At 40.3% G+C, this 16,877-nt stretch overlaps 1 protein-coding gene across 1 annotated transcript in view; it reads right to left on the bottom strand.

The window, feature by feature from the left end:
• LOC126412800 (exosome complex component RRP46) overlaps nt 1-16,877 on the bottom strand; it is a 38,322-nt gene that overhangs the window by 6,721 nt on the left and 14,724 nt on the right. Inside the window, exon 3 of the mRNA XM_050082578.1 lies at nt 13,102-13,223. Coding sequence (XP_049938535.1) covers nt 13,102-13,223 — 122 coding nt within the window. The remainder of the gene's footprint in view (nt 1-13,101; nt 13,224-16,877) is intronic.

Below are 16,877 nucleotides of genomic sequence, written 5' to 3'. Positions count from 1 at the left end.
ACCTCCAGCCACTCCAGACTGGCCAGATGTAACGATCATTTGCGTGAATGTGCATGTGTTTCTCTTTTCTGAAGAGGGCTTCAGCCAAAAGCTTACATGTATGAGTGTTTTCATGGTATCTGTCTGCAACTCAATGTGTCATCTTTACAGTGAGTAGAAATCTATCATTCTGTAATATTGCCAATATTCCAGCCTGGACCTTTCATTGTTTTAAAAATGTCATTAGGAAGGCAAATCACATGTGGTCCACAAATTCCCGGGATAAAATTAAAACAGTGTCTTCAGTCACAAAGGAAGTGTCTGGCCAACAGCACAAGACCAAGAATAGAGTGTCAATATGTAGTAAATATGTTTTTAGTTACTGGTAAGACAAATATAAATGCATTGTTTAAGAACAGGGTGTCTACGTGGACAAGAAAAAAAAATTCCCGGATTTTTCCCGGATTTCCCGGTTAAAAACACAATTTCTCCCGGATGAAATTACGTATAAAGCGGGTGAAAATACATCCGTGTTAAGTAACAGTATACTTTCCCTCAGAGCTGTGAAACCTATCAGTCCTTTGAATCGTAAAGGTCTTATACCGGCGGAGGCCGTCCCAGCACTTTAGGAAACGAAATCCAAGAAAAACAATGCGTTTGGAAAGTTGTTTGATGCGAGACAATATACACAGAGTTTATTTTCGTATTGTGAAAGTATATACACGAATTCCACAACTTACAGCACGGTAGCTTCCGAAACTCTAAGATAGAATTGCGTTGAGCGATGCACTTTTGTCAGCCAGTCATAGCTCATGTCACGTGACCTCACTAGTGAATGACGGCAGTTATTCAGAACACGAGGCCTATGAGAAAGACAGGCCGCGGTGCATACGTTACGAAGGTAGGCAGTGCTCGCTCAAAGTGTGTTTCTACACCGGTTAACTCTTAAGTAGATGTGTATGTATGAACGAGAATTGCATCGTCTATTGGCATCCACTGTTATTAGTCCTACAATGATAGGAAGTCCGTAGGTCTACTAACAGGCTCTAATTTGGCAATTAAAATCGTGCCAAAGTGATTATCAGTTGCGTAGAAAAGTCGAAGTGTTCTGGCATGAAGAGACTTGTGATTTTGCTCAGTAACACATTATGCACATTTTTTTGAAGGTCACTTACACTTTTTGCCATTGATTGCATAATTTTTTATCTATGAAAGAATATTAAATATGAAAACTAACTTGAAGCTCTATCTTTTTTAGCGTGTGTTACACGTTAAGTCATATCAAATACAAATGGGCCGGTAAAATTTTAAATAGTGGGATAAATGACTTATCTTCTGGGCCCGACATTTTTCAAATGGCTGATCCTCAAAGTAATACGTTTTGAATCTACATCTACATCTACATTTATACTCCGCAAGCCACCCAACGGTGTGTGGCAGAGGGCACCTTACGTGCCACTGTCATTACCTCCCTTTCCTGTTCCAGTCGCGTATGGTTCGCGGGAAGAACGACTGTCTGAAAGCCTCCATGCGCGCTCTAATCTCTCTAATTTTACATTTGTGATCTCCTCGGGAGGTATAAGTAGGGGGAAGCAATATATTCGATACCTCATCCAGAAACGCACCCTCTCGAAACCTGGCGAGCAAGCTACACCACAATGCAGAGCGCCTCTCTTGCAGAGTCTGCCACTTGAGTTTGTTAAACATCTCCGTAATGCTATGACGGTTACCAAATAACCCTGTAACGAAATGCACCGCTCTTCTTTGGATCTTCTCTATCTCCTCCGTCAACCCGATCTGGTACGGATCCCACAATGATGAGCAATACTCAAGTATAGGTCGAACGAGTGTTTTGTAAGCCACGTCCTTTGTTGATGGACTACATTTTCTAAGGACTCTTCCAATGAATATCAACCTGGTACCCGCCTTACCAACAATTAATTTTATATGATCATTCCATTTCAAATCATTCCGCACGCCTACTCCCAGATATTTTACAGAAGTAACTGCTACCAGTGTTTGTTCCGCTATCATATAATCATACAATAAAGGATCCTTCTTTCTATGTATTCGCAATACATTACATTTGTCTATGTTAAGGGTCAGTTGCCACTCCCTGCACCAAGTGCCTATCCGCTGCAGATCGTCCTGCATTTCGCTACAATTTTCTAATGCTGCAACTTCTCTGTATACTACAGCATCATCCGCGAAAAGCCGCATGGCACTTCTGACACTATCTACTAGGTCGTTTATATATATTGTGAAAAGCAATGGTCCCATAACACTCCCCTGCGGCACGCCAGAGGTTACTTTAACGTCTGTAGACATCTCTCCATTGATAACAACATGCTGTGTTCTGTTTGCTAAAAACTCTTCAATCCAGCCACACAGCTGGTCTGATATTCCGTAGGCTCTTACTTTGTTTATCAGGCGACAGTGCGGAACTGTATCGAACGCCTTCCGGAAGTCAAGAAAAATAGCATCTACCTGGGAGCCTGTATCTAATATTTTCTGGGTCTCATGAACAAATAAAGCAAGTTGGGTCTCACACGATCGCTGTTTCCGGAATCCATGTTGATTCCTACATAGTAGATTCTGGGTTTCCAAAAACGACATGATACTCGAGCACAAAACATGTTCTAAAATTCTACAACAGATCGACGTCAGAGATATAGGTCTATAGTTTTGCGCATCTGCTTGACGACCCTTCTTGAAGAGAGTTATAGCGCCCTGTGATTTAAGAAACTCACTGCACATTCTCACACGTAACATAAATCATCTTGTGTGGAAATTTTACTTTGAAATTAACGCATCTCAAGCCACTATTCGTAATATTTTCTGGTGATCTGTTAGAAATGTAAACAATTGTGACGTCACACACATCGAATGCACATTAGTTGTTACGGACGAACTGCATAATCTTCGACCTAAAGCCTTTGACACTTATCGGTGTCGGCAAACTGGTCTGTGCATTGTGTAAATTACCCATTTTCTATGCAACTAAACTTTTATTTTGGTGTTATTCTCTGATTTATGTTTCATTGCTGCAGTATTATTCAGTAGTTGTGGACTAACGTTCTTTGTCAGCGTATCAGATCTTACACGTCAAACCTACAAAACTTTAACTGAAATCTAAAACAATGAAAAATCCCGGAATTCTAAAAAATTCCTGGGTTTTTCCCGGATTTGTCCCGGATGAAAAAATTCCCGGGTTTTTCCCGGATCTCCCGGATGTCCCGGGCCGTATACACCCTGAAGGATCACTTTTTGAATATAGCAGGTTGATTAAATAATAACTTATTCTCTGCAGGAACAATACTCCATGAAGGAAAGCTGCCACTCACCACAGTGGAGATGCCAAGTCGCTGTGTGGTGAGTGGCAGCTTTCCTTCTCAGAGTATTGTTGCATTCCATACTGGATTTTCCATTGTTTGATATTTTCTGCAGGGTATTATATAACTCTGTTAGAAAATGGCTCCCAAGACTCCTATCTGAAATACACCTCCATGATACTGACAAGGCAGAGACTGACTGAATAATTAAATCACTGAAGACTAACAATTTCATGACTGTGATGGGATACTTTTGCAGGATACTAAAGCACTGTGCTGCATGTGTTAGCCCTGTACTTAGGGACATCTGTAATTTTTCTTCTAGGTGGGTCAGTTTCCTCAACAGTTAAATTACTCAAAGGAGAAAGGGATAATGTAGAAAATTTTAAACCAAATTCTATGCCATCACTGTTTGCGAAAGTTATTGAATAGGATATATATAAGAGGGTGTTGATCATCTCATTTCACATAATTTTCTGTCAAATCTACAGTATGCATTTATAAATGATTTAACAAATGAAAATGCTGTATTCTGCCTCTTTAAGTGACTGGAAAGATTAAACAAAAAGTTGTGAACATCAGTTGTCTTCTTTGATTTAACTACGGTGTTTGTGTTGATGATAAAATATTACTTCAGAAGTTGGACCATTATGGGGTAAGAATAAGAACAGACAGCAAAAATCACTCTTTACAGTAACGAGGATGGCTATCAAATGGCATCTGTAGTTCAGCAGTGTGAGAAAATAGCTGAGTCTGACAGAGCTGTAAAGACTCTTGCTACTGGCACTCGGAAAACTGGACAATGATTGTGATTGCCGTTCTCACAGTATGAGCAATATTTGCTGTACTTCCGCTGCAGCATTGGCAAAGGACATAGTGCAAGTGGAAATTGAAACTTGCCACCAAAGCACAGAAAATGACAGCCAAATAGACTTTTCATTGGAGGAAATATGCACTGCAATAAAAGAAACTTAAAAATAGGAAGTCTCCATGGCCAGATGACATATACAATAAATTAATAAAATAATATGTGGAATAGACATTATGTGTACGACTTCTTACTTTAATAGCAACATGACAAGTACCGAGGAATTACCCTGGCTGATACCACCTTAAAATTGTAAACATCAGTAATTAAACAATGGAAAATTCACAGTGTGGTTTCAGCCCTCTGTGACTACAGATGTGTGTGCAAGTTGCGTTTGAGAGAGAGAGAGAGAGAGAGAGAGAGAGAGAGAGAGTTCTGCTGACAAAGGCCTTAATGGCCGAAAGCTATAATTGTGTGAATCTTTTTGTTGTGCCTATCGCGACTCAGCATCTCCGCTATATGGAGAGTAACAACTTTCCTTCTCTGGTATTGTTAACATCAGTAATTAGAGACAGAATGCAGAATTATATGGAAATAGAAGAACAGCAAGGATTCAGGGAAAGCAGGAGCACAACAGATGGTATTTTCACTTTAAAACAGAGTTTAGAGAAATCCGTAGAGTTTAATAACCCAGTCTACCTGTGTTTCATTGACTTGTCAAAAGCCTTTGATAGGATTAGAAAAACACAAAGGATTCACAGATGAAATTATACTAGATACAGGAATTAGACAAGGAGAGGAGGTTCAATTGGTTCAATTGGCTCTGAGCACTATGGGACTTAACATCTGTGGTCATCAGTCCCCTAGAACTTAGAGCTACTTAAACCTAACTAACCTAAGGACATCACACACATCCATGCCCGAGGCAGGATTCGAACCTGCGACCGTAGCAGTCGCGCGGTTCCTGACTGAGCGCCTAGAACCGCTAGACCACTGCGGCCGGCAGAGAGGAGGAGGAGGAGGAGGAGGAGGAGATCAGTGTTAATATCCCGTCGACAACGAGGTCATTAGAGACGGAGCACAAACTCGGATTAGGGAAGGATGAGCAAAGAAAGCGGTCATGCCCTTTTGAAGGAACCATTACGGGATTTGCCTTAAGTCCACTCCTATTCAACTTAATAATATACCACATCATTGATGATGTAAGAAAGAAACTGGACTATAAAATGGGAAATAAAGTGGTAAATATTATATGTTATGCTGCTTATGGTGTACTGATGGCAAATAAAGAGGATAATTTACAATGGTTATTTCACCAATTTGATACAACAGCTAAGCAATATAACATCGAAATCTCATCTAAAAACCTAAGAGTATGGCAAAGCAATTGTACAATGTAAATTAGTAGCAAGCAGTGTGTCATCTGAACAAGCGATGAAATTTATTATCTAGGGATTACCAGCAATAAAGTGGTAAATCAAGTGGCAAAGGCGATAAGGGTAACTGAATGCCTGCAAAATACTGTAAGGAGAAACAAATTTATGACAACTGAGGGGAAAATAAAAATGTGTAAAACAATGGTGTGTCCTGTTTTGACAAATGCAGCTCCCAAAACTAGAGCAAAAATGAAAAAGATAAACAAAAAGTTAATGGCAGGGGAAATGAAGGTACTAAGACAGATCCAAGGAGTAACCGTGTGGGACAAAAGAACCAATGTGTCAATAAGGAAATAGTGTGGAACGCAAAATATAAATAAATGGATGAAGGCATTTAAAAAAAAAAAAATTAAAAAAGAATTTGGAAGGATCATATGAAAGGATGGACCTTTCCGCACTACCTAAAATTTGTGAACATGGATGACTGAAAGGGAAATAGCTACCTGGATGATCACCCAAGAGAAGGGACAGCAATTGGTCCGTACATTCACAGAATGAGGCAGACAAACAGGGGCAACTCTAGTAACCAGAAGAAGAAGCAGCGAGCAGGCCAGGCGAATGCTGCTACAGCAAAGGGTCCACTGGTGGTACAGCTCACTAAAGTCACCGATCGACCACAGAAGCAGCAAGATGACAATTGTATGCCTGCCTTTTATTTGTACATCAAGTGCAAAGGAAAAGGCATAGCATGGACAGAGCTGTACAACTTAGATTTTGTACTACTGCAAGCTTGAATTCAGCACCGTGTATGACGACTCAGATGCCTTGATTAAGCTGCAGGCAGTGGATGTGTCTGGCAACAGTGCACTCACGAGTGCTGTAGTCACCCACATAGTGGAACAACCAGCAAAGAAGAAGACGCTGCTGAAACAGTGCAAGAAAATGATCAAAGCACTTCTCTGTGGGTTGCTTTGGGTCTGTGACGAGACAGCAGTCCGAGAAGGGCTGCTATGCGCAGGTTTCGGTGAAGCGGCAGTCAAGCTACGTAACTGAATGAGGCAACCACTTATCATCGTCGTGCAAGTGGCAATGAACACCAGCAACATCTTCGAGCTGCAGAAACTCCTGGCTTCGCTGTGGATGTGGAAGCTCCCCCACCTGGCCTGGACTCTAAGCCTCAGTCTTGAACAAGAGCTCACAGCTCTTAAGGTATGCATTTTTGATCCCATGTTTACAAGACTTTTTTGCTTCAAATAATAATTCCTGTCATATCCCTGAATGCTGAACATTTCTCCTCGGACACCCTGTACATCCTGACTAAATGATATGCCTTCTAATATGACAGGTGATTCTAAAATATTTCTGTTTGCTGACAACATTTGTTTGGTAGTGAGGGATGTTGAGTAAGACACAGGCAATGTATCACATAGTGTACTTCAAGACATACCCCGTCAGTTGAAAAAGATACAGAACTGGCATGATAAAATATAAAGGAAGCTTAAGATGGTGGTTTTAATGCTTCAAATGTTCTACATAGACTGCTCCCACTTGAGTTCAACACAGTGAATGTTCACACAACCATGTAAAGTTGTCAGAAAAGGTCCTTCTTTGTGATGTGTTCAACTTCTGTGTCTCAAATGCTTGAACATTTTTCATGTTGTCAAAGCATTGTCCTTCGTGTGAATTGCTGTGCTTTTTTGTTTTGTGGTAGATTTGTATTGGTAACACCAAGTCTCGTCGCCAATGATAAGTTTTTCCAGAAAAGATTTGTCTGTGTTTTGCATTTCAGTCAAGTTGCAGTGTTATTATATATGTGCACGAGCAGAAGAAAGATATTCTAGTGGCATAATTGGTAGTTACATGCACAAAATACTCAAATTCAATATACTGATGACTCATTTGATATGTGATGTATGCTTACACTGAACAAATAGAAAGGAGGTTTGTTATTATTTTATCATTGTTTTACATTCTAAATTTATAGTTTTGCAACATCCTGCATGATAATACTAGACACCCTGTGGTGGCAGGATATCCAGTTAGAAAAGCTCTGGCCTGTGTGTTTAGACAGATGGTAAGCTCTCTTGCAAAACCCATGTTCACATTCTTGTTCAAAAACTGAATGCTACTTTATATATCATTAGGAGGATCAAGTAGGTAAAAAGATGAGGGCTAGTAGAAACCCTTGGGTAACAGAAGAAATATTGAATTTAATTGATGAAAGGAGAAAATATAACAATGCAGTATATGAAGCAGGCAAAAAGGAATACAAATGTCTCAAAAATGAGATCAACAGGAAGTGCAAAATGGCTAAGCAGGGATGGCTAGCGGACAAATGTAAGGATGTAGAGGCTTATCTCACTAGGGGTAAGATAGATACTGCCTACAGGAAAAATAGAGAGACCTTTGGAGAGAAGATAACCACTTGTATGGATATCAAGAGCTCGGAGGGAAACCCAGTTCTATGCATAGAAGGGAAAGCAGAAAGGTGGAAGGAGTATATAGAGGGTCTATACAAGGGCGATGTACTTGAAAACAATATTACGGAAATGAAAGAGGATGTAGATGAAGATGAAATGGGAGATACGATACTGCGTGAAGAGTTTGACAGTGCACTGATAGACCTGAGTCGAAACAAGGCCCCCGGAGTAGACAACATTCCATTAGAACTACTGACAGCCTTGGGAGAGCCAGTCCTGACAAAACTCTACCATCTGGTGAGCAAGATGTATGAGACAGGCAAAATACCCTCAGACTTCAAGAAGAATATAATAATTTCAATCCCAAAGAAAACAGGTGTTGATAGATGTGAAAATACCGAACTATCAGTTTAATAAGTCACAGCTGCAAAATACTAATGTGAATTCTTTACAGACGAATGGAAAAACTGATAGAAGTCGACCTCGGGGAAGATCAGTTTGGATTCTGTAGAAATGTTGGAACACGTGAGGGAATACTGACCCTATGACTTATCTTAGAAGAAAGATTAAGGAAAGGCAAACCTACGTTTCTAGCATTTGTAGACTTGGAGAAAGCTTTTGACAATGTTGATTGGAATACTCTCTTTCAAATTCTGAAGGTGGCAGGGGTAAAATACAGGGAGCGAAAGGCTATTTACAATTTGTACAGAAAGCAGATGGCAGTTATAAGAGTCGAGGGGTATGAAAGGGAAGCAGTGGTTGGGAAGGGAGTGAGACAGGGTTGTAGCCTCTCCCCGATTTTATTCAATCTGTATATTGAGCGAGCAATAAAGGAAACAAAAGAAAAGTTCGGAGTAGGTATTAAAATCCATGGAGAAGAAATAAAAACTATGAGATTCGCGGATGACATTTTAATTCTGTTAGAGACAGCAAAGGACTTGGAAGAGCAGTTGAACGGAATGGATAGTGTCTTGAAAGGAGGATATAAGATGAACATCAACAAAAGCAAAATGAGGATAATGGAATGTAGTCGAATTAAGTCGGGTGATGCTGAGGGAATTAGATTAGGAAATGAGACACTTAAAGTAGTAAAGGAGTTTTGCTATTTGGGGAGCAAAATAACTGATTATGGTCGAAGTAGAGAGGATATAAAATGTAGACTGGCAATGGCAAGGAAAGCATTTCTGAAGAAGAAAAATTGTTAACATCGAGTATAGATTTAAATGTCAGGAAGTCATTTCTGAAAGTATTTGTATGGAGTGCAGCCATGTATGGAAGTGAAACATGGACGATAAATAGTTTAGACAGAAGAGAATAGAAGCTTTTGAAATGTGGTGCTACAGAAGAATGCTGAAGATTAGATGGGTATATCACATAACTAATGAGGAGGTATTGAATAGAATTGGGGACAAGAGGAGCTTGTGGCACAACTTGACTAAAAGAAGGGGTCGGTTGGTAGGACATGTTCTGAGACATCGAGGGATCACCAATTTAGTATTGGAGGGCAGCGCGGAGGATAAAAATCGTAGAGGGAGACCAAGAGATGAATACACTAAGCAGATTCAGAAGGATGTAGGCTGCAGTAGGTACTGGGAGATGAAGAAGCTTGCACAGGATAGAGTAGCATGGAGAGCTGCATCAAACCAGTCTCAGGACTGAAGACCACAACAACAACAACAACAGGACAGTACTTGCAGTAAGTGACTGTTCAACATGAAAATTAGTCCTCATTGCTTATTTTCATTCACTTATGACATATAGCATTATGTTCTGGTATAATTCTTTCCATTCACAAAGTATAGTTTTGGTTGAAAAGTGGGCAGTTCAAGCAATATGTGGTGTATGTTCATGACCTTTTGTCAATCCTTGTTCAGGAGTCTGAAAAATCTAAATGAGCCTCCAGTATGTATTTTCTTTCAGGTCATTTGCTGTTAATAATATGAGCTTATTCCCAAGAATTAACAGCTTTAACTTGATTAATACTATAGAGAAAACCAATTGGCATTTGGCTTTCACCTCCATGACTCTTGTGCAGAAATGTGTACAGTATTCTGCTGCATCCATTTTCATTAAGAATTAAAATATCTTAGCAATAGTCTTCACATTATCAAATCCAAATCTGATCAGGCCAAATAAGCAATAAATAAATTAAATAAGTAAACTGAAAAATTTGCTCATGGGTCCCTCCTCCTTTTCTGTCAGGGAGCCCCTGAAAAAAATTTTAACAGATTTTTGTGTTATAATGTTGATTATGCAAATATGTATTCAGCAGCTTGTTATCTACACCAGATTCATATTTTTTTTATTATTATTTATTATTAACGTTCCTGATGAACATCCTGTACAGACTTGTTCCATGACCACGGATTCATTTCGGTGTTAAGGAACTAGACATGTAAATAAAACTGAATAAAAGACAAAAATAATCTGGAATAATTATGCGATGCCAAAGCAGAAATGATTATCTACCTACTGGATTATTGTATCTTTCTATGAATGGAATTTAAGTGGCTGATCGGCCTGATTCATGATACACATTTTACTATAATGGTCACAAGTAAATATAAGAGGGCAGCTTGGTTACCTGCCATTTCTCTACAAATCTTCCTTCTTGTGTGCATTTCCACTGTGATATGATGTATCTGTTCTTCAAAGAGTACTACTCTTTCACAAATGGTTTTTCTCCAGATTGTGTAGTCAAAGAGTGCATGTCTCCTACCATCAGCCATCGAGCCATCAGTGTAAAACCACTTCATGGCCTTGGTACATAACAAGAATCGAGAGGAAGTGGCAGAAGAGAGCTGTGCACCTTGTACCTTTCAGGAATTTCTCAACAATGGTCTAGCTCACCTTGCTTTCCTGGTGAGTCCGATATCACAACCACAGAACAAACAGCTACTCATACTAGTTTATATATGTTCCTAATATTTTTGAAATCTGAATCGTTTTAAGGACAATCTCCACTCCTCTTCCCAGAATGTGCATCACACAAATCTGATATACATGGCCCTTCTCTCTTCAATGAGCTACCTTCCTGGATGTTGATCTCCATCTCTCTGGTGCCTTCATAAAAACCTCTGTCCAAATAAAACACCTCAAACACCGACAGAAACTTCATTCGCTTAGCTGCCACCCATTCTGTATCAAGCTTCCCTCTCCTACGGCCTTGGCGCTAGAATGGGCAACATCTGCTGTGGAAATTTTATAGCTATCAGAACATACTGAAAACCTTGCCAAAACTTCTGGATAGATAATATCATGCACCAATATTTAAATACAAACTACCAATGACACTTTGTCATAATGACAATAAAGCCATCAAGACTGTGCACCAAATCATTAACATACACCCTTTTATCACCCCACAAATGCCCCGAGATGAGAAATATCCAACATCCAAGGCCAAATTCTACGCTCGCCCCCTTTATTTCAAATAAATAAACAAATAAAAATAAATCTCCTCAAGTAGCATTCAGTCAAGAACCCATTATACAAGCTCATTCCTATATGTAAAGCATTTTCAATCCAGCAACCCATGGGCTATTCCAATGAACGACTCAGTCACAAGACTTGGCTACACACAAACCCACCACTATTTAAAGCCATCCAGTCACAAGCATTTCCCATCAAATTCAAGCTATCAACACTTGTGCAAACAACCATGTCACTTATTCTCTGTGCAACAACTAGTATGCTGCATTCTATGATCATACACAACTGGAATCAACTGTTTAACCACACAGAAAGCTACCAACAAACTATGAGTAACTACAGATTAAACAATGGAAAATCCAGGATGGAATAATGGCAAAGATATGGTGGTCATGTGTGTGTGAGTTGTGTTTGCATTAATTTGTGTTTATGCTGTCTACTTCAGAAGATGGCCTTTTTGCTGAAAGCTTGCTTGTTTAGCAGTCCTTTTCTTGTGTCTGTCTGCGACTCGACTTCCCCACAATATGGTTAGTAGTAATATAGTAACTACAGATTCACATATTTTGATGCTGAACATCCTGTAGACAACACTAATTCTCTCCCCACTGCTCCACTGAACTGTGCAGTTGGAAGGCCTTCTACAAACACGTCTACATGTGTGCAAGTGCAAACACCCCCCCCCCCCCCCCCCACACACACACACACACACACGCACAAACTAACTAATAAAACCTTTTTAGTTCTGTGTTTGTTAGCAGCATTAATAAATAATTGCCATTACCTGTGGAACTCCCCATCTCTCAGTCATGTCTTTTCTGTCCTTCCACAGCCCCGCCCCATACTCCTGCACTTTTCCTCTTTCCAATTGCACCACTCCTTTCCTCTCCTTCACATCCATATGCTTGACGAACACTCACAAAAACTCAGTGGCATAATGTTCTGATCTTTTAGGTGCACTTATGCAACGGCTCCTTTTATATGCAGGTGAATGACTGGGGGAGGGGGGGTATGGACAAATACAGAGAGAGGGAAGAGGACATGGACAGAGTGAGGGAAGAAGGGAAGAGGAGATGGACAGAGTGAGGGGAAGGAGGAGATAGGCACACACGAGAAGAAGGAGATGAATAGACAGACAGGAGGAGGAAATGGAAAGAGAAAGGGAAGAGAAGATGGATGGACAGAGAGAGAGAGAGAGAGAGAGAGAGAGAGAGAGAGAGAGAGAGAGAGAGAGAGAGAGAGGTGGAACATATGTACAGAGTGAGGGGCAGGAGGAATGGCCGGAGAGAAAGGGGAGGAACCTATGTACAGAGAGAGGGGCAAGATGAATGGACAAAGAAAGGAAAGAGGAGGTGGAAAGGGAGAGAGGGGAGGAACATATGGACAGAGAGAGGGGCGGGAGGAATGGACAGAGTGCGGGGAGGGGGGAGGAGGTGGACTGGGAAGGGGGGGGGGGAGGAGAAGGAGATGGACAGAGAAGAGTGCAGATGACTCATCATTTTTAAAATTATTTTTCTCTACAGACCACAGTCAGTAATTATGATAAAGAAAGATGAAAAAGTATTTGCTTTTTTTACTTGACTGCTAATCATCCATAATATAAAAAGTTAATTCATCCTGCCAAAGAAACCCATACACACCCAAAGCTTGATCATCATTTTCACTATATATTCTTTTCTCACATCAAATGCATTCAGTTTTAGTGTTCATGTACAAGACAGCATCACAACATACAAATTAAACAAAATTAAACTTACTCCTCCACTATCTTGCATTTCCTGTACTATGACAGATATATTTGTTCTGGGATACTGGGAAGAAATAATTGCTGCTTCACATGTATTCTTAATCAGTGCTTCTCTTGTTCTATCTGCAACAGCTGAAGCAAAAACAAATCCAGAACATATCAATGTTAAGCAATCATAAATAACTACCTTATTTTTATACATACTATAACTATTTACATTGACAGAAAATGGTGTGATGCACGCCAACAATAAAACTTCCATGATACCAATTCTCTCTCTCTCTCTCTCTCTCTCTCTCTCTGTCTGTCTGTCTGTCTGTCTGTCTGTCTGTGTGTGTGTGTGTGTGTGTGTGTGTGTGTGTGTGTGTGTAAGAGAGAGAGAGAGAGAGAGAGAGAGAGAGAGAGAGATCTACAATCTTTCAAATATCTAACCCCCCTCACTTGCTAGAGTTTGCATGCAAATACAGCTAAGTCTTGGCACTTAACTATTGTGCAATACACTGAGCTGACAAAAGTAATGGAATAGCAATATGCACATATACAGATGGTAGCAGTATCGCATACATAAGGTATAAAAGGCAGTGCATTGACAGAGCTGTCGTCTGCACTCAGGTGATTCATGTGAAAAGGTATCCGATGTGATTATGGCCACACGATGGGAATTAATATACTCTGAATGCAGAATGGCAGTTGGAGCTACACACAAGGGATATTCCATTTTTGAAATCGTTACGGAATTCAATGTTTTGAGATCCACAGTATTTAGAGCATGCTGAGAATATCAAACTTCTGCCATTACCTCTCACCACAGACAATGCACTTAACAACCAAGAACAGAGACATTAGTGTAGAGTTGTCAGCACTAACAGACTAGCAACATTGCACGAAATAAACATAGAAATCAACGTGAGACATATGATGAACATATCCATTAGGACAGTATGGTGAAATCTGGCATTAGTGTACTATGGCAGGAGATGACTGATGCGAGTGCCTTTGCTAACAGCACGGCACTGCCTGAAGAGCCTTTTATGAGCTCGTGACTGTATCAGTTGGACCCTGGTGACTTGAAAACTGTGGCTTGGTCAGACGAGTCCTGATTCCTGTAGGTAAGAGCTACTGGTAGAGTTTGAATGTCGTGTAGTTCCCACAAAGCCATGGACCCAAGTTGTCAACAAGGTACTATGCAAGCTGGTGGTGGCTCCATAATGGTGTGGGCTGTGTTTACATGGGATGGGCTGGGTCCTCTGGTCACCAATCATTGACAGGAAATGGTTGTGTTTGGCTACTTGGAGACTATTTGCATCCACTTTTGGACTTCATCTTCCCAAACGACGACGGAATTTTTATTGCTGATAATGCATCATGTCACCAAGTCACAATTGTTTGCGAAAAGTGTGAAGAACAGTCTGAACAATTAGAGCAAATGATCTGATCACCCATCAATCATTTATAGAATGAAATTGAGAGGTCATTTCGTGCACAAAATCCTGCACCAGCAACACCTCTACAGACAGGGGGACTTCCAATGACTTGTTGAGTCCAGTGAAACAGCTGCACTACGCTGGGCAAAAGGAGGTCCGACATGATACTATGAGGTGTCTCGTCACTTATTACCTCAGTGCAGTTCAGGAGATATTATGTCAAACAATGAGCTGCTTGAAAATGAACTTCACTAGACATATGCATGAAATGCATGTATAAAGACACATGAAATATTCGAATACATATACAATATATTTCACATGCGCATACGAAGCTAAAGCCACAAGTAGAAAGCTTGACCTAAACCCCTGGAATGATTTCAAACAAATTTGGTGCAAATATTATGACCTGCACTTTAGAAGATATTTCAGTCCACTTTTCACAGTTGTTCAAGGGTTGGAAGAGGAACAGTGACACCAGTTTGGCCGAAAGCTACAATGATTGCAGGAAGGGGAGCAATGAGTCAGCAGAAAATTTCACTGTGCTACCAATTGTGGGAATCTGTATCATGTACTTTGACTTTTTATCAACATTTACCACAGTTAAACTGCATTCTGCCTGAATCCATTTGTAGTCGGAATCGAACTGACTTTAAAATCGGTCAAATACTCAACAATAGTACTCATTTCTGCAGGAGATGGTAAAAGTCTAGGTAGGGAGCAGTGGCGCACTTACATGTTTCTTGCTGCAATATTATTGATCCTTGCCATAAAGTATTATAGGAATGAATTGGTGTGTGCTAGTTGGTTCTATGCGGCTTATGATACAGCAGCAGGTTTGGAAGCAGGAGACATAGTAACGTTCTCACGGCAGTATAGAAGCAAAATCCTATATTTATTTGGGAAAGAACAGCTGTGTTCTCAAGTCCTAACATAAGGGCAACCTCAGAAGTAGGAACATACTCAGAAGAAACAGCTAAATATTTGTGACAATGAAGATATAAATTTCACTGATGTGTTATTCGGATGATGATGATGATCATTTGTAAGCAAAAAATGTAGAAAGGAAAACAATCTGAAAATTAATGTAAACCATTTCTTTATTTTATTTCTCCTACTATTATCAAAATGCAGTCAATCAATAAATGGCATAAGTTTAGAATAGCTATAATGTTACCTTTTGGCAAATACTTTACATCAATAAAACAGTTTGTAATTTTGATTAATCAGAATATATTAAAAATGAATTCTTCCCTAGGAGCCACTTATATTCTGGGTCATCTAATACTCTGGTAAATATGGTAGAATGACTGTCATAAAGTGGTCTAACAGGATCTGCAGCAGCTCGTGAAGGTCTTAAGTCCATTCCAAAACCTGACAGCTGAATCCATACCCTCCCCCCCACCCCACCCCCTTCGCATTCCTACCTTTTACCTATTCCACAAACCCAACCCCACAGGTCTCCATGCATGTTGTTCCATGTGGCTGGGTACAATGCTCCCACAGAATTAACCTCTATCTTTGCTGACAAACACATCCAAATTATTGTTCTAAACCTCCCATCCTACAGTCATGACATCTCTCATTTCCATGGCCGACTTTCCACAGTTCCTGTCCCATTTCCACCACAGTCCTTATTGGTCATTGAGGATGAATGTCTTTATACACTAACATCCCCTGTGCACTACCTTTCCCAGTGTCTTCTTGATACCAAACACACCCCCTCTTTCCTAACCCTCCTAGCAAACCACATTCTGACTCACAATTATTTCATTTTCTAACATCTACAAACAAATCCTTGTTATCACCATAGGTACTCACATGGCACCATCCTATGCCAACTTATTTACAAACCTTCTGGAGGAATCGTTCCTATCTACTCACCACCAAAAACCCCTTGTCTGGTTTATATTCACTGATAACATTTTCAAGATTTGACAGATGGCAAGGGAAATCTTTGCTCTTTCCTCCACAACCACAATTTCTACTTCCAAACCTGCTTCATCTGATCCTTCTCAACTCAGTGAGCCACCTTTCTAGATATCAATCTCCACCACCCAGATGGCTCCTTAAATATGTCTGCTCATAAAAAAGTGCAAATGCCACCAATGGTACCTCCACTCTGACAGCTGTCATCTGTCCCATGTCAAAAATCTCCTCCTTACAGCCCCACGCCAATCCATGGTGCCATATCTGCAGTGTAACACAGAGTTGTTGAAATTTACCCACAACCTTACCAGACCCTTTATTGACAGACAATATCCTATCCAGCTTATACATAAACAGCTCCCCCCACGCCATTTCCTCCTCCGACATCATTGAACCTGTTAACCACCCACTGACCAGCACTTTTGCTGATCAT

Source organism: Schistocerca serialis, chromosome 7 (assembly GCF_023864345.2).
Source record: "Schistocerca serialis cubense isolate TAMUIC-IGC-003099 chromosome 7, iqSchSeri2.2, whole genome shotgun sequence".
NCBI classification, from domain to species: domain Eukaryota; kingdom Metazoa; phylum Arthropoda; class Insecta; order Orthoptera; family Acrididae; genus Schistocerca; species Schistocerca serialis.
This window is presented reverse-complemented; position numbering and strand designations above follow the sequence as displayed.